This window comes from Myripristis murdjan, chromosome 24, assembly GCF_902150065.1.
Source record: "Myripristis murdjan chromosome 24, fMyrMur1.1, whole genome shotgun sequence".
NCBI classification, from domain to species: domain Eukaryota; kingdom Metazoa; phylum Chordata; class Actinopteri; order Holocentriformes; family Holocentridae; genus Myripristis; species Myripristis murdjan.
In genome coordinates this window covers 2,807,927-2,832,305 of record NC_044003.1, presented here as the reverse complement: position 1 = coordinate 2,832,305, position 24,379 = coordinate 2,807,927, and the positions used below count along the sequence as shown (strand labels likewise).

Here is a 24,379-nt window from a genome sequence, read left to right as displayed (position 1 = left end):
AGGTGGGTCGCTCCAAAGACATTAGAGAAGGATTTCATTCACCTGGACAGAGTCAGAAAATACTTCTTTAGATAGATAGATAGATAGATAGACAGACAGACAGACAGACAGACAGACAGACAGATAGATAGATAGATAGATAGATAGATAGATAGATAGATAGATAGATAGATAGACAGATGTACTTTATTAACCCCAAACTGGGAAATTCTTGTGTTACAGCAGCACTGGAAACATAAATTAAATTAAATAGAATAAATGCAAAACTATATACAATAAAGACTACATACAGTAAAAAATATAAAAATTATAAACATCTAACAATATGAAATATACAGATGGTAAATGTGAAATGGTAAATATGAAATATACAGATGGTAGATGGTTGCAATATTTAAAAAAAAAAAAAACAATGAGTGTATATTAACTAAGATATATATAATATAAATAAACAGTTAAGGTGCTGAGTAGTGGAGGACCAGTGTTAAAAAACTAAACAGCAGAGAGTTGTGAGTTGTCTCTGTGTGAGTGGTTGTACAGTGTGATGGCTTGTGGCAGGAATGATTTCCTGTATGTGTCCCTTGGACAGCGGAGCTGGAACAGTAGGTTGGAGAAGGAGCTCCACTGTCTGTCCAGTGTGTGGTGGAGAGGGTGATCAGGGTTATCCATGATGGATAACAGTTTGTTCAGTGTCCTCCTGTCCTCTTGTAAACAAGCTTTGCAGTGTGTCAGAGAGAAGGCACACAGAAATCATAAAGAAAATCCCACACATTGTCTCAAACTCGCAGCTACAACTTTATTAAACAAGAAACAAGAAACAAGAATACATATTCAGATAAATGTCACATGACATAAACTCTCATTGAACGGAACCTGTGAAGTCATCAAATATAAGCATCAAGTAAAAAACAGCAGATAGGTTTCTATATAAAGATCCGAGAAATATGAATATAAACATTCAGAGTCATGATGCTGCCACAAGGACAGGATCTCCCTGCATGTGGGGATGAAAGCATGATGTTTGTGTGTGTGTGTGTGTGTGTGTGTGTGTGTGTGTGTGTGTGTGTGTGTGTGTCTGTGTCTGTGTCTGTGTGTGTGTGTGTTATTTCACACAGGAGGCAACTCTCACCCCTCAAATTCACACAGACACACTGAGGATTCATATTCCCAGAGCTCAAACCCCGGGTACAGAGGCTCAGTGAAGGTGGTGTTGAAGGTGTGGAGGTGGATCAGTGTGTCAGAGGAGACGCTGTAGAAGGACAGAGAGCCAGCAGGCCAGTCCAGATACACTGCCACTCTGTTAGAGGTGGGGGGGGGCACGGCTGTTTGTATATCTGTTATTGTGTCTGGCAGTGAAACCACCATCATGGCAGATCAGACTCCAGGACTTGTCATTCCTGCCAAGTGCAGAGTCATCACTGTTTCCTCTCCTACTGATTCCCCTGTAAGTCACTGCCATATAAACTCTTCCTTTCTTCTCGACCTCCCAATAGCAGCGACCAGTCAGACCATCTCTACACAGGATCTGTCTCCAGCAGTGAAACCTCTCTGGGTGATCAGGATATGGCTGCTCCTCTCTTACGTGCATCACCTTCCTGTTGTCCTCAGACAGGACGAGGTTTCTGTGAGCTGTGTTTATGTCCAGTTTGAGTTCACAGGAATCTGATGGAGAGAACAAGACACAACAGACCTGCTGTAGTTATTATCTGCTGATTTAGTAACAGCCGTCCTCTTCATTCACAGCAGGATCTGAATGAATGGACGTCACAAACTGCTGTGGAAATTCACTTTACATCTGTAAGAGCCATTTATACACAAACTAAACTACATTTATACTTTATGAATTTCTTTACCATTACAATAATGGATAATAAAGATCAAATAAAAGAGATGCAATTGTTTTTCTATTAATATTATTGTTATAAGTTTTATTCCCTTGCTGTAACATTTATTCACAAAATGCTTCATGCATAATTTTAATTCAAAATAACAGCAAACAACTGTAATTGGTTGTCAGGTTTGTTTAATTTAGTGGACAGAAGAAGCTGTTAAAGAGGGAAAAGACCAGCTGCTGCAGTGCTTCAAAGATTTGTTTTGTTTTTTTTCTTCAATAATAATAAAGTTTTCTCATTTGATTTAGCACATTTCTCCTATTTCTCTCTTTCTTCAACTAATATTTATGTTGTCAAAACCATGAGGTCAGAAGAAAATGTTCAGCAAAAGTGTTACTGTTGTGATCAATGACTTTGTCCTCATCAAGCCTTTTATTCCTGACAGTCCGGGGGCCTCATTTATAAAACTTTGCGTAGGATCCATACTAAAAGTGTACGTACGCCCAAAAGCTGAAAATGGCGTACGGCCAAAAAAATCCAGACTTATAAAGCCATGCGTACGCACATCTGCAAGCAATTTCCCTTAATAAATCACAGTCCACCTGAAGGTTTGTGGACAAGATTGCGTCTCATCCTCCGCCCACTACACGCCCACATTCAACCATAAATGGCCAATGCAAAGCACCTCATGAATGTTGATGAATATGTAAATGATCCAGCTGACCAATGGTGTGTTAGGGTTAATCACGGCAACCTGCGAGAGAAAGGCGGAAAAAACGGAATTTTACAAATACGGAAATGGAGGTGCTTGTGGGTGAGGTGGAGAGGAGAACGTGTATGTTATTTGGCAGCCACAGTCGTGGCGTTACAAATAAGAGGAAGTGTGGAGAGTGGAAACACGTTACCGCTGTTAAAAAAAAAAAAAAAAAAGAAAAGAAAAAAGGTCGGATTTGAAGGTGGAGGCTAAAATAAGACCCAGTGAGGAGAGTCCGGGCGAGGGGGCCATAGGCGCCGAGGATCCGGCACTAGTGCGCCCCGAGCGCACGGTGTGTTTGCCAGTGGCCGGGTGCTGACCGACGCTGTTCTGCAAAATCAGAGGAAGACGCTTAGGGCGATGAGTGCCATAGCTGACGAACTTAAAGAAATTAGAATACTTATGTCTAATGTGTGTCTGATGTTATGTCTGAGATAGCAAACACATTAAAAGAATTTGTTAAAAACGGAGCCTTATTGCTGTCTTCTTAAACGCGCTCTGGGGGTTTGGAAAGGGGGTTAAGAGCCAGTAGCTACTGGCAGGCTGCAGACTGCAGGCTATAGCGGAAAAGTGCATCAGTACGTCAGGCTTGAATGGTTAGAATTTCTACAATAAGTTTTATTATTATTATTATTATTATTATTATTATTATTATTATTATTGACTTACCAAGACGCCAGCAATACGCACGAGTGTCACCACGGTATTTATGTTTACAGCAATTAGACTGCTTGCCTCAAGCACAAATATCACTGCTGTTTGGAATGTTTGTGATGAAGTGGGTTTACAATGAACGTTTGATATAGAGTGTAAATAAATGTGTGAGGCGAATCATGATGCAGTTTGGATTCAATTCACCCTCTGCGTCGCCAAATTCCCCTTGTCTCCAAGATGTGCGTAGGTTTACGGATGGTTCAGAATTTACGTGGAGGACCGCACATTTTTCCATCAAGTTTTTTTTTTATAAATCATAACCTTTGCGTGGAAAGCGGCGTACGCCAATTTCAGGCCCCGTTTTGTGCGTATGCAATGTTTATAAATGAGGTCCCAGAGGATTTAAGGCCCCAGTGTAAAATTATATTGTAAAATTATAAAAGTTTGGACTTTTGGGTTAACTTTTTGAAGAGCTTGGATTTCATTTTGACCATTTTTCTGTGTACTTTTTAAAACTATATCTGCTTTTATTGTCTCTGAAAAAATGGAAATGCAAAGATGGTTTAAAAAAACGATCAAGTGTTTATGTGAGTGTTGTCACTGTTTTGACTCTATGGATATTGGAGAAAAACAGCAGAAACTGCAGCTGCAGCATCTAAACAGCTGACTGTTTGCTGCTTTGTGTTCAGGAGTCAAACTAAATCCACACTTACACTTCCTCAGACCTGGTTTCAACCACTGCTCTCCACCATGGTCCACCCTGGAGGAAGAAACAGAGTCAGAGCAGCAGATTCTCTTTGATGATGGAAACATGGGCAGTAAATAACCTTCCCTATGAAGGATTTAGCAGACCACGTCACTCATATCCACCATTCAACATGAAACAATATTCCTCAGGCCTCTGTAAGACATTGTGTGTGTCTCTCCATACCTGAGAGCCTCCAGTCTCCAGGTTGGATCCTCCAGTCCAGCAGAGAGCAGCTTCACTCCTGAGTCTCCTGGATGATTGTAGCTCAGGTCCAGCTCTCTCATATGGGAGGGGTTGGAGCTCAGAGCTGAGGCCAGAGAAGCACAGCCTTCCTGTGTGAGCAGACAGCCTGACAGCCTGCACACCATCACAAACACAATCAGTCCACCACATCATCTACTTTGTGTTTTCACAAAAACCTACACAGCTTAGGAATCTGATCAGTGAGATGAAGCTGCGTGTAAATCAGGATTCAAAGGTACAAAATGTAATATTATTATTTCTTAAGTGTGCCAATGATCATAACACAGCAGCAATTGTTCACTAATTTTGTTGTTAGCATAGCAGTCAATCCACTGTCACATTGATGGCAGCAGAAATTTCAGGAATGAGTACTTGGGAAAAATCCTTGGGAAGGATTTTCCAGCTGTCACCCAAACTGGGACAATCCATGCTGCAGGAAATATGAATGTTGTCACCAAGTTTCATGGTGATCCTCCACAAAGCTTTGGAGATTTGCTGCTCTGGACCTAACTGCTGAGCGACCGACACGGTGACGTACAGGCCTCTGTTTCACAGCAGGGCAAGAAGGGATGAAGACAAAAACACTGAAGAGATGATCCTGATATGGATCTTATATGGTTACACTTTGCAGATTCAGGATCACTGAGCTGAGACAAACTGCTTTGAGTGAATGGACCTTAGTGTGAAAAGTGACAAATCAGTCAATCACTGTAAATGGACATTACCTGAGAGTCTCCAGTCTGCAGTGTGGACTCTCCAGTCCAGCAGAGAGCAGCTTAACTCCTGAATCCTGCAGGTGATTGTTACTCAGGTCCAGCTCTCTCAGACTAGAGGACTGGGAGCTGAGAACTGAGGCCAGAGCTGCACAGCTTCTCTCTGACAGATTACACACACTCAGCCTGAAGACGAAATAAAGACGCAAACAGTAATATTACACCTAGTTTTCTCTTCTGGAGATAAGAATGTGTTATGTATTAAATATAGCAAGCTATCTCTGAACCTACACAGATTTCTTGGAGGCTTTGACTAGTGGCAGCAGTCCCAGAAGAGCCTCCTCTGAAGCAGAGTATTTCTTCAGGTCAAACACCTCCAGATCTTCTTCTGATGACAGTAAGATGAAGACCAGAGCTGACCACTGAGCAGGACAGAGTTTGTCTGTGGAGAGACGTCCTGATCTCAGGTACTGTTGGATCTCCTCCACTAGAGAATGGTCATTCAGCTCATTCAGACAGTGGAACAGGTTGATGCTTCTCTCTGGAGAGGGATTGTCCCTGATCTTCTCCTTGATGAACTGGACTGTTTCCTGATTGGTCTGTGAGCTACTTCCTGTCTGTGTCAGCAGGCCTCGTAGGAGAGTCTGATTGGTCTGCAGTGAAAGACCCAGGAGGAAGCGCAGGAACAAGTCCAGGTGTCCATTTGGACTCTGTAAGGCCTTGTCCACAGCACTCTGGTAGAGGTGTTGTAGTTGGGACGTTGATTGTTCTTCTGACAGCAGATTGACTCCAGAGTTGATGAATGTCACAAAGACATGAACAGCAGCCAGAAACTCCTGCAGGCTCAGATGGACGAAGCAGAAAACCTTGTCCTGGTACAGCCCACGCTCCTCTTTAAAGATCTGTGTGAACACTCCTGAGTACACTGAGGCTGCTCTGATATCAATGCCACACTCTGCCAGGTCTGCTTCATAGAAGATGAGGTTGCCTTTCTCCAGCTGCTCAAAAGCCAGTTTTCCCAGAGACAGGATCATCTCCCTGGTCTCTGGAGTCCAGAGTGGATCTGTTTCAGTTTTCCCATGATACTTGACGTTCTGCACTTTGGACTGAACCACCAGGAAGTGGATGTACATCTCAGTCAGGGTCTTGGGCAGGTCTCCTCCCTCACTGGTTTTCAACACGTCCTCCAGAACTGTAGCAGTGATCCAGCAGAAGACTGGGATGTGGCACATGATGTGGAGGCTTCGTGACGTCTTGATGTGGGAGATGATTCTGCTGGCCTGCTCCTCATCTCTGAATCTCTTCCTGAAGTATTCCTCCTTCTGTGGGTCAGTGAAGCCTCTCACCTCTGTCACCATGCCAACACATTCAGGAGGGATATGATTGGCCGCTGCGGGTCGTGTGGTTATCCAGAGGTGAGCAGAGGGAAGCAGGTTCCCCTTGATGAGGTTTGTCAGCAGAACGTCCACTGAGGTGGACTCTGTAACATCAGTCAGGATCTGGTTGTTCTTGAAGTCCAGAGGAAGTCGACACTCATCCAGACCGTCAAAGATCAACACAACCTGGAACTGCTCAAACCCGCTGATTCCTGCTTCTTTGGTCTCAGTGAAGAAGTGATGAAGAAGTTCCACCAAGCTCAACTTTTTCCCTCTCAGCAGATTCAGCTCTCTGAAGGTGAATGGAAATGTGAAGTGGACATGCTGGTTGGCTTTGTGTTCAGCCCAGTCCAGAGTGAACTTCTGTGTTAAGACTGTTTTCCCAATGCCAGCCACTCCCTTTGTCATCACTGTTCTGATTAGTTGATCTCTTCCAGGTAAAGGTTTAAAGATGTCTTCACATTTGATTGGGGTTTCTGGTCTGGCTGATTTCCTGGATGCTGTTTCAATCTGTCTGACCTCATGTTCCTCATTGAGCTCTCCACTCTCTCCCTCTGTGATGTACAGCTCTGTGTAGATCTGATTCAGAGGTGTTGGGTTTCCTGCTTTAGCAATCCCCTCAAACAAACACTGAAACTTCTTCTTCAAGTCAGATCTGAGTTCACGTTGGCACCCTGCGAGAGTTCCTGAATGAACAAATAACAAATAACATCAACAAATGGATGTTGTATTAAATGTGAAACATGTGAACATTTCCTGGGACATGTATCTGTTGGCCCCTTTAAGCTGTTAGCCACACAACAGTCTGAAGAAACAAACAAAGAGCTGCACAATCTGATGAGGATTTGGGGAGAATTAAGTTCACAGTTTAACAAACAACCCAGTGCTGCCTCAGCTGGAGTGCTGCTGCTGCTGTCCTGGAGAATTCAGCGGGACATGACGACAAAAAACAGGAAGAACTTTTCGCCAGGCAAGCAGGAAGTGGAAAACTGCCCACTGAGAAAAATGATAATGTGTAAAAAGTGTCACAGGCTGATATAACTGAATCGATGGTTTATGGCTGCGGTCCCTAAGCCTCGGTCCGCGAGGCAGTCCTTACCGGGCCGTATTTACTCGTACGGGTATATCGGTCAGCGCATGAAGCAAGAATGAATTTCTTGATTTAAAAAAGGTTTGTAGTGGCATTAATGGCATTGCATGCAAAAAAATAATAATTCTTATTAATTTTTTTTTCATTCCTATATTTTGCGAGTGCAACTGAAGGTGGACATCAGGGTACAAACATTTAGCATTTTAGAACCAAGGAATATGTTTGATAGAAAGCACAGACATGAAGGAGCGGTTTATTCTACTAATTATAATAGTCCCTTACTAAAATTAAAACAGCTTATTTACTGCCTAGTGAAAGTATGTTTTAAATTAGACAAAGACATGAAATAAAATGTATAACAGAAAATCTGTTTAGTTACTGTATCTTTGAAAAGAAAGTACACAACATTTGGTGAAAAAATCAACTAGGTGATCTGTGGGGATTGTGCTCATTTCACTTCCAATCTGGAATGATAAGATCTTGTTTTAGAAATGTCTGTATTTACAGCAGAGGGTAGAAATACAAACATTTCCATTTTCCATCATTCCTCCTTTCCATCCTGTTAAAGGAGTTGAAAGCCTCTTACTGCTCTGCAGACGCTCAGCCAGCTCCTCCTGCTTCATTCTCCTCAGGAAGTGCAGTGTGATCTGCAGAAAAGCCTCTCTGCTGCTCCACCTCTGCTCTTCCTCCTCACCGTCCAACACCTCCTCATCCTCCCTCTGCCTCTCTAAGCATTCTGGGTAATCTGGCCTCAGAGACCTGTGGAGGTTTTTCAGCTCCTTCTTCACAAAGGTGACCATGTTCTCCTCCAGCAGCTGCAACAGAAAAATAAAAGAATCAGACTTCCACATTAAAATCTGGACACAAAACACCAAATCAAATCCAGGTCAAAGAGGCTGAAAGATGTAAAGAGAGCAGCACGGAGACGATTCTGAGCAGAATGGTTGTTTTTCAGTTGGTATGTTGTTGTACATTTACACACCATAAATATGGAGGCCAGGTCTGTTTGATGCTGCTGGGCAGACTGAGCACTGGGAACCTCTGAGCTCTGCTGGTGGACTCTGTGGAGGACACACACACACACACACACACACACACACACATTAAATGTTGTTTTGAAAGAGGAAACCTAGTCAACAGAGTCTGAAGGTTGGAACCAATTCTGTATGTCATGACTGTGAATCTGAAAACAGAAAACATCTGTTTCATCATCAGTTTGAAATAATTACCCATGATCCACAGGGTGCCATCTGTGTTTGAATTGAATAGGATGACCCATAGACTCATCACTCTTCATGGACACACAGCTGGGCTCAGGTTCAGGTCCAGGTCCAGGTTCAGGTTCAGGTTCAGGTTCAGGCCTTCAACACAACACACACAGAGCTTTTCCTGTGAATAATGCTGCTGTGCTGATTTGCCTGCTGAGTTCTGAGATGGAGAACAGTCATGGACAGTCAGAGATCCTCGTCTTACCTCTTAGCTTTGGTGGGGCTGTCATGTTCTCCAGACAGAGTGGTTCTAGAGGCGGGGAACCTCCTCTTCCTCTTCCCAGCCGGTTCCATAGCAGAGCCAACACCTTGACACAAACACAGCGGCTGATTGATGACAACAAGCTTTCCATGACAGGATGTGTGCTGTCTTCCTGTCAGCACCATGTCACATATACAGAGTGGACGTAACACTCAGAGCAGCCGCCCTTTACATCAAACCCACTGAGCAGCTTCATCTACAGAGGACTTTGAATCCTCTGGGACTCTTCACACATGGACTGACAACAACTGACAGGCAGAAAAGTTTTATTTCACAGACTCAGTAAAATTCACTTTGTGTATTTTTACTTTTCTAGGAGTAAATTTGTCAGAAAAATTTTTTATTTTTTTTTCATCTATAATAAAAATATTCATCTATAATAAATGTAAGTCTTTGTCTTGGATCTTCTTTTTGACTAATTTCCTGGAAATTCTTTTCTTTTCTGATATGTTTATAATTTTTTAAAACTTTTTTCCTCTATATATTGTTCTTGTAACTGATTAGTCATTTTGTGCTAATTTTCTTTTTTTTTTTTTTTCTAGTTTCATAGGGTTAGGACTCAAATAATAGGCCTAGGAGTAAAAATTGTGCAACAGTGTTTTTCTCTCTTCAGTCAAGTTGATCCGAGCTGTCAGACTGGTTCTGCAACTCTGTGCATATTTCATCTATGAAGAGTTGAGATTACATTCTACCTGACTCTGACTTCTGTCACCAAGAAAAAACACATTCAACATTTTAAAGAATTTAGACAGAGATGATTTCATTCTCAGTGTCAGACATCAATGTTGAAAATTAAGACATGATCAATATTTACATCTGGAATCACAGAAATCAGGTTTAGAAAGACTTCCCAGCTCCTTGTGGTCCCAGTCTGCTCTCAGTCCTCCAGCTCTGAAACACAATGTAGGAGTCTGTTCATCAAACATCTCTAATGATCCCTGGTCGGCTCTTTACCTGCTGAGTCACATCCACATCAAATCCAAGAGACTTTCAGCTTCACCTGGAGAGGAAACACAGAGAGAGAAGACGCTGCTGACTCTCCTGAGACAGTCCTGAGTGTGTGTGTGCTTTTGATCAGAGGCTGATGTCATTTCCTCATAACTTGAGTATCATTCATTATCCTCACTAGGGTCGCGGGCGGGTGCTGGAGCCAATCCCAGCGCTCATAGGGCGAAGGCAGGGAAACACCCTGGACAGGTCGCCAGTCCATCACAGGGCAGACAGACAAACACTGACATTCACACACACACTCACACCTAGGGGCAATTTAGCTTCTCCTATTCACCTAACCTGCATGTCTTTGGACGGTGGGAGTGTCCAGAGGAAACCCACACAGACACGGGGAGAACATGCAAACTCCACACAGAAAGGACCTTGGGTGGGAATTGAACCCAGGACCTTCTTATTGTGAGGCGACAGTGCTAACCACTGCACCACCGTGCCGCCTAACTTGAGTATCAAAGTTGTGAAACATGACATTAATATGTGATCTTAAAGCAGCATTTAGGCCACATGACAGGCTGGTGTGGCACAGCTCCTCCTTGATTGACAGTTGGTTCAGCCAATGAGAGGCGAGTTCATTTAATGTCTTGGAAACAAATACAAATGAATTTTAATTTCAAAGCAAATACACGGTTACATTGTGCTTTTGTTGTGAAAAATACAGAACTGTGTTTTATTACATTTTTACATCATGAACCAGTTACTTTGATACACACACACACACACACACACACACACACACTCTTCCTCTCTCTCTGCAGGTTGGACAGGTCGGGTGAGCTGGCGGCTGGCAGCAGGAATGCTGCGTCCTCATTGGTCCGTTCACTTCAGTCACTTCCCCTGCCTGACAGCCTGTAATCTGACACCATCAGCATCTTCAAGGCTTCTTTAGTCAAGTTAGCAAAACTTGCCTGCAGATGAAAATTAGCCTGTTTGGCCTAAATCTGGCAGATTTACATGATGGACTCAAGTGCTCATGTTAGTTAATGTGCACTGGCTCTTCTTAAATAAATAAACAAACATAAACAAATGAAAAACTTAATTCTAACTAAACCTTACACTTTCACAGGAGGATCTTCGCAGCAGGAGCTAGAAGAGCACATATTGTTTTCAGTGAACGTTTCTGTTGTTTTTCTAAATCTGCCATTTCAATAAAACATCTCAGTGAGTCAGTCAATAAAACAGAACATGGAGCCGAAGACATAAAACATCAGATCATAAGGAGTCTGTCTTCAATGTCGCAAATTAATAATTCATTACAATAAATAATAAAAAGGAAATAAAAATCACAGTATGGGATCCTGTTTATCAGCACAGAATCTCACAGCACATTAACACAGAGGGTGTAGACGTGGATGGGATGAAGTTACAACCCAGATTACATCGACAGTGTAGCAGTGGAGAATGTTTCCAGTTTCAAATTCCTGATTGTGAACTTCACTGAAGACCTCACTTGGGCCTTGCACGCAACCACCGTCATCAGCAAGGCACCAGAGTGTCTTTCTCCTGGGGAAGCTGAGGAGAGCCGGTCTGCCCCAGAACCTACAGGTAAACTTGTACAGGTGCTCTGTGGAGCGTGTCATCACGTACTGCATCACAGCGTGGTTTGCCCACTGCACTAATAAGGACCAGAGGGCACTGCAAACACTCATCAAGACGGCACAGCACATCACTGGGACCCAGCTTCCTGCAGTCAGGGACATCTTCCTGGCCCGCTGTTGGAGCCACAAACATCACCTGCAACCCAACACACCTGGTCACCACCACTTCCAGTTACTTTTAAACGAATGAACATGGCCTGAGCCCTTCACATCACACACAGAGCACATCCAGCAGCACAACTAAATCCACCCATTAGTGTCATTTTATATTGCTTTATCCTTTTACCATTTTGTACAGGAGTGTATATACCTGCAAACCAGGTGATATTATGGTTCAGTAGCAGCTGGAGCAATTGTAATCTCAAATGTAAAGGTCAAAGGTCACTTAGCTGTGTCATATGCAATGTGTGTCTCTGTGTTGGCTTTTTAATGGCAAAATAATGATTTGGGTCAGCAGCAGAATTCAGTGGATCCAGTCAACATCTGAGAGAGAAACGTGCAAACAATGATTGTGTTACGGGTGTGTTTAGGACCCAATAGCAGCACAGCAGACCACAGGTATCGTTGCAGGTTACTTTTAATGAGTTGTAGTTCCAACAGATAAATGCAAATGCAGAGGCAATGTAAACAGTTCAGCACACAAATGTCTCTGATGCGGCAGTGGGTCCAGAGCCAGATGAGGGATCACAAAACCAGCTGGTAAAAGGTCCACACGATGCACACTCCAGGATAAGTGTGGCAACACAATCAAAGTCACAGTCCAGGTAACAGGCAAGTCAAACAGAAAACTCACACTGTTGTAATGAGGCAGAAACTTGCCAAACAGCCACAGGGACAGGCAGACAGCGACCAGGAGGGTGCAGGCAGAACTCGTGGTCAGGGACGGAAGGCTGAGGCAATTTCCAGGGTTCAGGCAGGGTAGGCTGGTCAAAGGCAGGCAAGGTCGGCAACAGATAATCAGTCCGGGAAAAAGTGCTGGAGAGTCTTGCATTGAGAGAGCGAAGAACAATCTGGCAGTGAGTGTGTGGAGAGCAGGAGTCTTTATACTGAGCCAGTCAGTGATTGAAAGCAGGTGAGTGGAGTTGGGCTGACGAGGTGGCAGGCTGAGTGGAGCAGGTGAGCAGAGTTGCCTTGATGAAATGGGTGTGGCTGGCAGTCAGAGTGGAGAAGAGGTGGGGTGAATGGAAAAATACTGCATGAGGTGAGCAGAGGAGCAGAACTATAACAGATTGATTGATTGATTGAAACCTTTATTTTTTCTCGGAAGACAGTTGAGGTTTCACTCTTTTACAATGCCGCCAAGATTACACTTTAAAATACATCAACAACAAGTAAGATATACATCATACATTATAATGACAGGAAATACACATAATAAACGGAAAGTAAAGGAAATACACATAACAGACAGTTAATAAAGTTATAAAACTGGCATATGCAGAATATGGATGTTCCTGGACTTCAGTTAAAGCAGTTACAATTAGAAACACAGTGGCTAGTGATAATAGAGTTAAATTCAGCATAAGAAGGTAGACTTTCCAGTTTTAAAGTGCTTTAGAGAGCATTCCAGGATTTTGGCCCAGCATAAGAAAAGGCAGTCTTCCTCAGTTCTGAGCTAGCCCAGGGGACTCTAAGAAACATTAAGTCATTGGGACGGGTCAGGTGAGGACCTGTTTTCCATTACAGTAAGGATGTGATGTAGAGAGGTTGCTTACCAATTAAGGCTTTAAAAATAAACTGAAACCAGTGTTTGTTGTGCCTTTTGCTAAGTGACAGCCAACCGACTGTATCATAAAGAATGCAGTGGTGAGTATCATATTTTGCACCAGTGATAAATCTAAGAGCAGAGTGATAGACTGCAGGGTGGAAGGAGAAGCGCCTCTGTAGACCACATCTCCATAATCTAAAATGGACAGAAAGACTGCCTCCACCACCCTCTTTCTGCTAATCATTGGGAAGCTGGTTTTGTTCCTATATAAGAACCCAAGTTTTTGCCTCAGTTTACTCACTAGATTTTCTATATGAAATTTAAAAGTGAATTTATCATCGAGCTAGATTACAAGATATTTGTATTCTGTAACTCTTTCAATGCTAAATCCATTTTAGTTGATAAACAAAGGTTGTTGTGAGCTATACCGCTGGCCTGAGAGGACAACATGAATTTCGTTTTTTTTTTTTTTTTTTTTTTTTTTAGCATTTAGTACCAATTTAAGATCAATAAGTGCATTCTGTAGGGCATTAAATGAGAGCTGTAGGTTCTCAACAGCTAGCTATGCGGAATCTGCAATGCAGTAGATAATAGTATCATCTGCATAGAGATGAACTTGACAATCACTCAGAGATAAAACAATGTCATTAATAAAAATTGTGAATAAAATAGAGCCCAAGATAGATCCTTGTGGAACACCTTTAGTGACCACTAGGTTTTAAATCACAGGCTGTAACAGGGATGATGTCACAACCCCATGGATTTTACACACACAGAGAATGTAGCTGGCATGGAAAACTAGATTTGTGCAAAAGAACAAAGAGAAGGCACAAAATCATAAAGAGAATCCCACACACCGTCTCAACCTTGTAGTTACTTTATTAAACAAGACGATATTACAGTCTGCTCAGGATCCTCCTCAGGTCTAAACAGCAGGTGACTGACATTAAAATTACAGTCACATTTGGTGACACTTTTATTCAAAGCAATGTATATCTGGTTCTGGTCCAAAGGACAGACGGGCTACAAGGCAGTGCACAGAGGGAATGCACAGAGCACATAAAGTGCACAGAGGAAGGAAGAATGCATAGAGGCAATTTTTTTGTATTATGGAATCAGTTACATATTCTGAAGGTATATACAGTACAGTTACATGACCAAGACACCTGATGCAACTGGACTATCTCTCAGGACCACAGCAAGATTACCAATATTAACACCATACACAATCAGAAAAATGTCACATTACATAAGAGAAAAAAAAAAAAAAAAAAAAAAAAAAAAAAAAATATATATATATATATATATATATATATATATATATATATATATACACTACTCACAAAAAGTTAGGGATATTTGGCTTTGGGTGAAATTTATGGAAAATGGAAAATGTTCACACTACAGTGATATTATATCATGAAAGTAGGGCTTTTAAGTAGAAGCATGCACTGCTGATTTCCTCATCTCAAACAATTTCTTGAAACAAAAGCCAACAACAGTGGTGGGTATACCACAACAAAAAATGTCAGTGTCAATAACTTGTCATGTGCCCTTGAGCATCAATTACAGCTGGACAACGACGTCTCATGCTGTTCACAAGTGGACTTATTGTCTGCTGAGGCATGGCATCCCACTCTTCTTGAAGGGCGGCCCTCAGGACATTGAGGCTCTGGGGTACAGAGCTCCGAGCCTCTACACGGCGACTCAGCTGATCCCATAGGTTTTCTATGGGATTCAGGTCTGAGAAAGTGCAGGCCACTCCATTTGAGGTACCCCAGTCTCCAGCAGCCGTTCCCTAATGATGCGACCTCGATGAGCTGGAGCATCAAACACCTGATGTGAATTTTACCGTTAAACTCCTTGTTAGAGAACAGCAACTTGTGCAAAAAGTACTGAAACACTGAACAGTTGGACATGTGCATTCAAAAGTTTACAGAAGGTCACATTAAGTTCACCTGTAAAGGTTATAATGCATTTTAGGTTCATCCTGAAATTTCACCTGAATGCCGAATATCCCTAACTTTTTGTGAGTAGTGTATATATCAATAACATATTGCATTACACTATAAAATATACATCTCAGAATATTTCTCATGATTTAACTACAAACCCTCATGGAACAGAACCTGTGAAGTTGCCAAATATAAGGACCAAGTAAAACAGCAGGCTGGGCTTTTATATAAAGATCCTAGAAATATGAATATTGTTCTGCCCTCGCAGTGCGTGAACCACCTTTTGCAAAACTAGGCAGACAGATGACATCAGAAGGTGTGGTTTTAAATAAGACCAGTTGGAGACGAGATTTCAATTTGAAGGCAAAGTCTTGTTTTGGTCTTAATTGTTTTCACTTTCCTTCTTTTAATTTTGTAGAACTGCAAAGAAAAGACAGGTACAAAGAATGAATTGTTGATTACAATGTGTTTTTAACAGTAAATATTTTAAGTCTTTTATCTATGAAATAATAAATGAACTGAATTGACAATGCAATAAATTAATCAGCTAAACAGGATACACTAACAGTCATGTGAACATATATAGCCACAAATGAATCAACAACTTAGCTTTTATAAATACAACTCAACATGAAATAAGATGCACAGGCAATTAATTGAACCAAACTAAGGCTGTGGTGAAAACAAAGACACAGCATTGATCCCTAATGACTTTAGCCTTAGCTTAAGTGCTAACATGATACATGATGACTAAATACAAACATTAGTGTCCATTGCCTTGCTCTTATTTGGAAAAACAAAATCTCTCTCTCACATTTTAAATCATGGTTAGTAAAAATGGATAATTCCTGCTTCCCTCGAGACAACAGGCCAATGTGCCTGATAAAAGCTCTCATGTCAAAGAAGCATGCTGAACTATTGTTCTAACTGCAAACTGACGAAAAAAACAGTGAAGAAATCAGTCCGTGTGCGTAGCACAAAAAATCACAAAGATGCTGCCGAAAAAAACATAGACAGCCTGCGGGGATTCATATATGAGCAGCCAGGTAACCCACTGTGTCCGGTGGCCTCCCTGGAGAAATAGCCTACCTCTCCCTGCTGCCTCCTGATCCACCTGCCTTTTATCTCCACCCAAAGCGGACACAGTGTGACAGCGCCGATGTATGGTAAATTAACAGTATGCTTTTATTATTATTGTTATTGTTACATCCGACGTTAGGCATACGGCTGCACGCCACCGCACGCCACCGTCCCTGCAAAGAGGAGTCCAAACATAACTGAACACTATTTTAACAACTGCACTATTAATGGAAATATCCAATTCAACATTAACGAGCCCAAACAGCCTGATGTGACATGATGATGGTGCTAGATGAAAAAGTGATCTTAGCGGTGGAGGGGCGCAAGAGAGTAATTTCGCCTAGGGCGCCAACATAGGCAGGGCCGACACTGATTTGCACTACATATTACAAGGTTTGTTCTTGTTCTATTTTGCACTAAAAATAAAAGCTGTTTTACATGGGAATTCATTGTACCCTGCTTACCTTTCTTAGGTATTGCATGGATAACATTAACTCAAGGTTTATTTACACACACACACACACACACACACACACACACACACACACACACACCCATTTAATACAAAGGGTAAATCCAAAATAGTGATCTTATTGTCAAAGCAGAGGGATGTGGCGCCACGCCACCCTGTGGAATGTTTACAAATGTCCACACAGACCATTGCCAAATGAAATTCTCATTATTTCAGGATAATTCAAACTCAGATATCCCACCAATAGAATGTATATGGGATGTCTAAGTTTGAATGATTCTGATCAAAATATTAACCCACACCTTCTTAGCATCCAGTACAGTCTGATACCACCCTGTTAGTCTTATGTGTAATGTTTAGGTCTTAATGGGTTAAAAATAAATAAATATAAAAATGAGCCAGTCTTTGGTACGGCTCTTTGAAAGGAACGGATGCTCAAGATCCGGCTCCCTTCAAAGAGCCACAAATCCCATCTCTACAGTTGAACGGGGACTGGTCCAGGCATGCCAGGTGCCTCTCCCTCTGGTGCGTGCTCCCTGCATGTACCTTGTGTGGATTCAGCAGGAGCGACTCTGATTGGCTGCAAATCGACTATCGTGAAAATCATTTGCTCAATTCAAAGATGTTGTTGGAAGACTCCTTCTGTCATGTATTTCTGCTTATGGTCATGGCGCCAATTGTTTTTATAGTTTAAGAACTGTTGTGGGCCGCTTAGTTGTATCTCTGCAGACTGTAGATATTGAGAGGGCGAAAAATTGTAAACCTCAGATTGGCCAAATTTAAAAAAAAAAAAAAAAAAAAGACTGACAGGTACCTGCTCTCTAAAAGTCTCCTGTCTGCAGAGAGCCATGTGGTGAGAAAACTGATCAATGGAACTCTCCTTCAAAACTGATCAATGACCACCACAGTTATTTATTATATTTTATATTATTTTATTCAGTTTGCACAGTGGACCTGGTATGGATCTGGAATTCCTCATTTTTGCATATAATTTACATCACAGGTCTGTCTTTTAAATAGAAATCATAAGTGAATGGTCACATAAGGTTTGCCTGCAGGAGTGAGTGGCACCTATCAGCTATAGATTTATAATGGTATAGCCAAAGGCCTGGTGTGCTCTACCAGGAATTTGGAATATCTTGCACAGGTGGTTTGCAATACCTTTTTCAGCCTGGGGAATGAAGTGATAGGTGATTTATGCTTGATTTACATGTCATATTAATTTAAGGAAACATAAAACACAGTTAATAACTTTGTAAATTTAACTGGTTTTATGGTTTTTATAACATGAAATACATGTTTTTAACCCTTATACCATGTTTGGGCTAAATCTCTCCTTTGTCATTTAATAATTTTAATAGTATTAATTTTGGTTACCCATGAACATGAAACTACCAAAGTTATGTATTTTTTCCTGAATTTTTAAAATGTAATCATTTGTCCTATAATAAGTCTATAATATGCTGTATAGCCAATGAATATACTCCCAAGTTCTTGACTCCCAAAACTGGGACATTGAAACCCAATGACACCACATATTTTGATCCCTGTATACTGCATTCTATGGACTTTTGGACCTTTCAAGCCCATTATTTTCCTTAAAAATTGTAATTTTTAACATTGGTCAGCAGATGGAACAATTTTGCCCCCTCACCCCTTTGTGCAAATACATGTTATTTTCCTAGTTCCCACCAGAGGCATTTCTCCTGTGTTGTAGATCAGTAGTTCCTAAACCAGGCCTCAAGGCCCCCCTGTCCTGTAGGTTTTTGTTTCAGCTCTCCTCTTTCACACCTGATTCATTTAAGTGGTTCATGCTGATTGGTTGAAGCAGATCTACCTGAACAGGCCCTGCGTTCCAATACTACCATACTATTTAGTAGGCAAAAAAAAAAAAAAAAAAAAAGAATTAGTATGTCCCAATACATAGTGTGTCAGATGCAGTATGCCAAGAGTATCAGGATGTTCTACTACATCCAGTCAGATTTCGCAGTATGCATTTCAGCATGTTTCTCTGGCCATTTTGACCCACAATCCTTTGCGCAGCGGAAGTTACGTTGCACTGATGGAAGACAACAGGACACACACATATTGCACTCACCTCAGTCAGTGACAGCAGGCGCAACAGGAAGACAGAAGATCAGAAATCAGACAGAGGACAGCGCAGTATGAAACAGCACTGGCATTTTGACAACATTCAAATGTGGCGCTTCGGACAGCGGCGGAAGTGAGCGAGAGGGTCGGACTTCAAGGAGGATGGATGTAGTGTGTCCCAATAGTATGCATACGCATGCATACTGCATACTACGCTACATACTTTGTAAGGGCAGCTGCAGTACATACTAAAAGTAAAAAGTAGAATTATGCGATTTGGAACGCCAAAATATATATCCCCAAATCCTTATAGGAAAAATAGCCCAGTTTGAACCCATAAAACAATAAAAACTGTAATTTTTCATTTTATGGTCATCACACCATAAAATCATGCATTATATTTTGTAAGTCTTTCAAACTGAAGCCCTGCCTTCAAAATTTTAGTTTTTACTATTTTCCAGGTGATTGCACCATTTTTCATGTTTGCCCTGAGCAGCAAAATACATGCCATTTTCATAGTGTCCGATAGGGGCTTTGTCAGCAGCAGTGTATGTATTATTATGCTTTGGAGGCCACTGCATTTTTCTTGACCAAAAATAGTGTGTGTGTGTGTGTGTGTGTGTGTGTGTGTGTTGATATGGATGTCGACAAGTGATGTGTGTGTGCAAGTGTATGGAGAAATTAGCGTGTGCATATGTGTATACATACGTGTTTTTATGTGACACATCTAGAAATATAGAGTGCAGGTCATTTATCCTCACTTCCCTTTCTCTCTCACACACATACACATACACATACACACTCACCCACCTATTCAAACACACATGCACGCACATACTCATGTATTTATGTGCATGCACAGGTCCCACTGTGAGTGAGTGAGAGTGAGTGAAAAATATCTATATCAGTGTTGTGCAAGTTCATAGTTCTCATGAACTAGTTCAAAGTTCAGTTCACACAGTATAAAAATGAATAGTTCACGTTCATAGTTCACCATTTCAATTTTGAACTAGTTCAAAGTTCAGTTCATTTCAGTTTTTTTAGGTGAAAAGTGAGAATGAAAGACTGACCTTGTTTTTCAAAGAAAACTATGACATCCATCACCACCTAAAACTGTTCACTGTTTACAATTATATATTGTCCTAGTGGAATTGTAGAAATCTGTAAATCTCAAACAATGTAGTCCATTTTTAATTTGTCTGCCTGTTGCTGGGAAATCCAGTACTACCCCTGAAGGCTGCAGGCAGTGTGACTTGGGTCGTTTGGGGCTGGCAGGGTGTGTTCTTGCCCATTCCTGATAACTTTTTGGGATTGTCAAGGACTTGTAGATATTTTCTCACACTGGATGGATGCTTCAACTCCAAATGCCTTTTCAAATTTGAAGTTGACATGTCCACCTGCGCTGAAAGTGTTTTTCAGCGCAGGTGGACATGATTTGCACAGAAAGGTTAGATTTTTGCTGTCGGAATCAATGTAGGGCCCTATAAATCCCCCCCCCAAATTCCATTTTATTTTTTTCCAAATTCCGTTTTTTCCGTTCTAATTTTTGGGAATTCCGTTTTTTACCCTTTACTCTTATTTTACTTTACTACCAAAAAAGAGTGTTTTTAATGTTTATGACTAAAATGCACACAAATGAAATAGATATTACCTTAAATTAATTGAGGTAACAAATAAAAAACACTTTATTTATTTATTAATTTAACAATTACATTGTTATAGCAGTAAAAGGTGAAAATGATATGTTATTAATAATTGAACAATGTTAAATTATTTGTTTTAAAATGTAAATTACTTATCAAACAGACCTAACAATTCAGCTACCAATGAATGAGCAGTAGTATGCATGTGATAACATAGATTGAAAAATAATCCGAAGTGATACCTCTTCTCTGAATAGACAAGCTAAGCCAGTGTGCCGCTGTTAGCCAGTGAAAATAGCGCAGAGTGGTCGCTCTTCGCGTTGTTACACAAGCTATGTCAGTGCGCCGCTGTAGCTGGAAAGTTTCTTTGCTTTTGGACTCGTACGGTGCCGGTGCAGGTGTTGGAATGTTTTTCTTGGTGGTGCAGGTGCAGGTGAAACCTCTGGAGGGGTTGTGCCACCCAGATTTGCTTCCGTCTATGTAATTTTCCCCAGACATACGTTCATATTCCACACAAAAACAGCATTTCATTCAAATTATGTCAAATGCCGCAATATTCCGTGTTAAAAAGGAGAAGGGAAATTCCGCAATAATTGGACCTAAACATTGGCGCTGACTCTCACATAATCTGAACGAGTTCACGTTCAAGTTCTTTATTTACATACATTGCGTTCAGTTCAACGTTCTTAAAAAAATGAACGTGTTCAATGAACGCGTTCTTTTGAACACGTTCATGCACAACACTGATCTATATATAATATTTTATAACATTTTTAGGATTTTTTTTTATTCCAGAGTAACCTAAGAAAATCTGACTGCACAAAAATAAAAATACATCAAAATCAATGTTGTTGCTAGTCAATGACATATACAAGACTGTAAACATCAAAAAAAAAAAAAAAAAAAATCCACCTTGCCTTTAATATATGGAAAATAAATTTTTTGTGGGTTTTTTTTTTATTTAAAAATATAGTGGCATCATGTACAAAACTGGCATTTAAATAGTTAAATGCATATTTAAAAAAGTATATGGAAAATACTCATTATCATTATTATTATTATTATTATCATTATCATTATCATTATTATTATTATTATTACCATCATCATCATTATCAGGAATGATGCTGATTTAAAAAATTTACTTAGTGAAAGTGGAAAAAAATATTAATATATAACATATGCACAAAGCTAACAATTCCAGAGTAACTTTTTGTTTAACACAGCACAAAGCTTAACAATCAGACCCTTAAATTAATACAAATGGAGTGATAAAGTGAAAGTCAAAATCTGTAACAATGTAGTTTTTAACTGTCTGATAGGATAGTAAATATATATATATATATTTTTTTAGTTTATTTATGTAAAGTGGTGGTTAATTTATGCATAATGACAAAACATTTCTTTCTTTAGTCATATATTTTCCCACACTTATAAAATTTTTATATGTAAAATTAACAATATTTTTAACATATTTTAAGGTGATATATCACCAAAACAAAGTCTTTTTTGGTAAAACTACAGTAAATCTATATATTTTGCAGCAAAACAATACTCTTTTTTTACAGTTATTTTTTCGTAAATTGATACTTTAAAATATGTTAAAAAAAACAAACAAACAGATAATTAGTGTATTTTATTTTTACAGATTTTATTTGTTAAATCACATTATATATTTAAATAAATAGTTAAGTTTTGTAAATTTAAGATCATTTTCCTGTGAGCCTCAAATACAGGTAAAAAATGCAATTTTATTAGAAAAAAAACTGTAAAAAATGTTTTTTTTTTTTTTAACAGTGTATATGATATGTACTTGAAGTGCCAATGGTATTGTCCAGGGTGAACAGGGGAAGTGTCCAAAGGTATACAACAGTATTTTGCTTAAGTATTGATTAAACTGAAAACAGAATGTGTGAATTGATAACGTGTATCATATATGATACAAATGGCTTTATAGGGTTAAATGAAAACAAAACCAAATTTATGGTCTTTGGGAGTGGGGTGGCTGATTGTGAAATTAAACTTAAGTTAAATGAAATTGAAATTGAGAAGGTTTACGATATTTAATTCCTGGGGGTCACTATAGATCACAGATTGTTCTGGAAACCATACATTGAATTTATCTGTGGCAAATTAGCCAAATCTGTTGGTATTTTGTATAAAGCTGGGGACCTTCTAAATGAGAAAGCTCTCCATCTATTGTACTGTTCAGAAAAGAGGGGGTGGGGGTGAATGCTGCAGGGGCTCAGTCTGTGGAATATAGGGAACAAATGAACTCAGGTGCTCTTCAAGGGAAAAAAAGGCTAGCAAGGTATAAAAGAAAACTGACTGTCATGCTGTGAAGTATGCTGCAGTCGGGATCTCCCTCCATGACTGCAGCATACTTCACAGCATGACAGTACCTATTGTACTGTTCACTCGTTATGCCCCACATGACATACCAGGCTTGGGGAAATGTTTGTTAAATTGCAGTAGTAGTAGTAGTAGTAGTAGTAGTTTATTTGGTCATTTGAGAGTGAGTTAATACACTACAATTTTCTTTCAGTTACTTAGAAAGAACACACCAAAATGGTGTAGGCTGAAGCCTAAGCTTATTGTGCCTACCCTTTAGACCCTTAAATATCTTCTTACTAGAAAATACAACAACACAATCAGGACAAGAACAGAAAACAAACAGTAAACAGAGACTAACACAAAACAAAACAAAACAAAACAAAACAAAACAAAACAAAACAAAACAAAACAAAACAAAACAAAACACAACAACAACAACAAAAGAAAAAAAAAACAACTAAAATGAAATGAAAAGAAAAGAGCAATCAGAATAATAAATAAAGCTGCTTATCGAGAGACAACAAATCCACTATTTGTCAAGTCCCGCTTCTTAAAATTCCCAGATATAGTGCATGGTAAAACCCTTGAAATTGTCTTCCGTGTAAGATTAAAAACTATGCCGGAATGTATCCTTAAATTATTTTCGCTGAGAAAATCCAACTATAATTTAAGAGGATCTTGTATTTATAAAGTATGTAAGGCTAGGAAGAATATTAAAAGCAGATGTGTTTCTATTCTGGGAGTTAAACTGTGGAATATCCTTAGTGATGACCTGAATCTATGTAGCTCCTTACAGAAATTTAAATGTAACTTAAAACACGAGTTACTGCTCAAATATTCTGTATAAGGTTGGGACGATGCAATTTTTTCTGAGTATGGCTATGAGTATGAATACTCACTCTTCGAGTACTCACCAATACTGAGTACCGATACAAGTACACATCTGCAACTTTCAATAACAAACAGACAATAAATAGACTATAAATATTGTGTAAATCTTTGTCCATTCAGCTGCACGCCTGATTGGCAGTCTGTCTGTATTTGTGAGATTTGTTTTTTTTTTCTTTGCCATTATGTGTGTATTTAGTCTGGTTTGACAGGATAAAGATTAGGCTAAAATAAGCCTTTGGCTTCCGCCTATTCCTGTTTCGGCCTTTCATTTGGTATTTATTAAGCATGTATATTTACTTTATTTGATATTCATTATTCTAATTTCACTTAATGTGCTAGTATGGATTCCTGTTGCTATTTTTGGCCGAAATAAACTTAATTCATTCATTCATTCATTCATTCATACTCAATTTTTTTTTTTTGTCTCACTCCCATTTCTTCTTTTTGCATTTTGAAGCTCTACTTAGAACCTTCTTAAGATCCAACAGTGCAAAATGTAAATTCTTGCAATTTTTCAACTGGTCTTAAAATTTTGATGAGGAGTGTATATACACACCCCTATATACAATCCTATATACAATTATGAACAGATAGGGCTCTAGTTTCCCAGCGCAGTGCAGGGTGGTGCAGTGAGGCGAACCAAAAGGCTAAAACATTGCCAA

The 24,379-nt window shown here is 39.9% G+C and overlaps 1 protein-coding gene across 1 annotated transcript in view; it reads right to left on the bottom strand.

Annotated features, from left to right (window-relative positions):
- The window catches only part of LOC115356575 (NACHT, LRR and PYD domains-containing protein 12-like), an 82,985-nt gene extending 71,460 nt beyond the window's left edge, over positions 1-11,525 (bottom strand). The window contains exons 1-3 of the mRNA XM_030047789.1: positions 11,396-11,525; positions 5,236-7,006; positions 4,957-5,130 (exon numbers count right to left, since the gene is read on the bottom strand). Coding sequence (XP_029903649.1) covers positions 4,957-5,130; positions 5,236-7,006; positions 11,396-11,525 — 2,075 coding nt within the window. The remainder of the gene's footprint in view (positions 1-4,956; positions 5,131-5,235; positions 7,007-11,395) is intronic.
- Between the last annotated feature and the right edge of the window lie 12,854 nt (positions 11,526-24,379).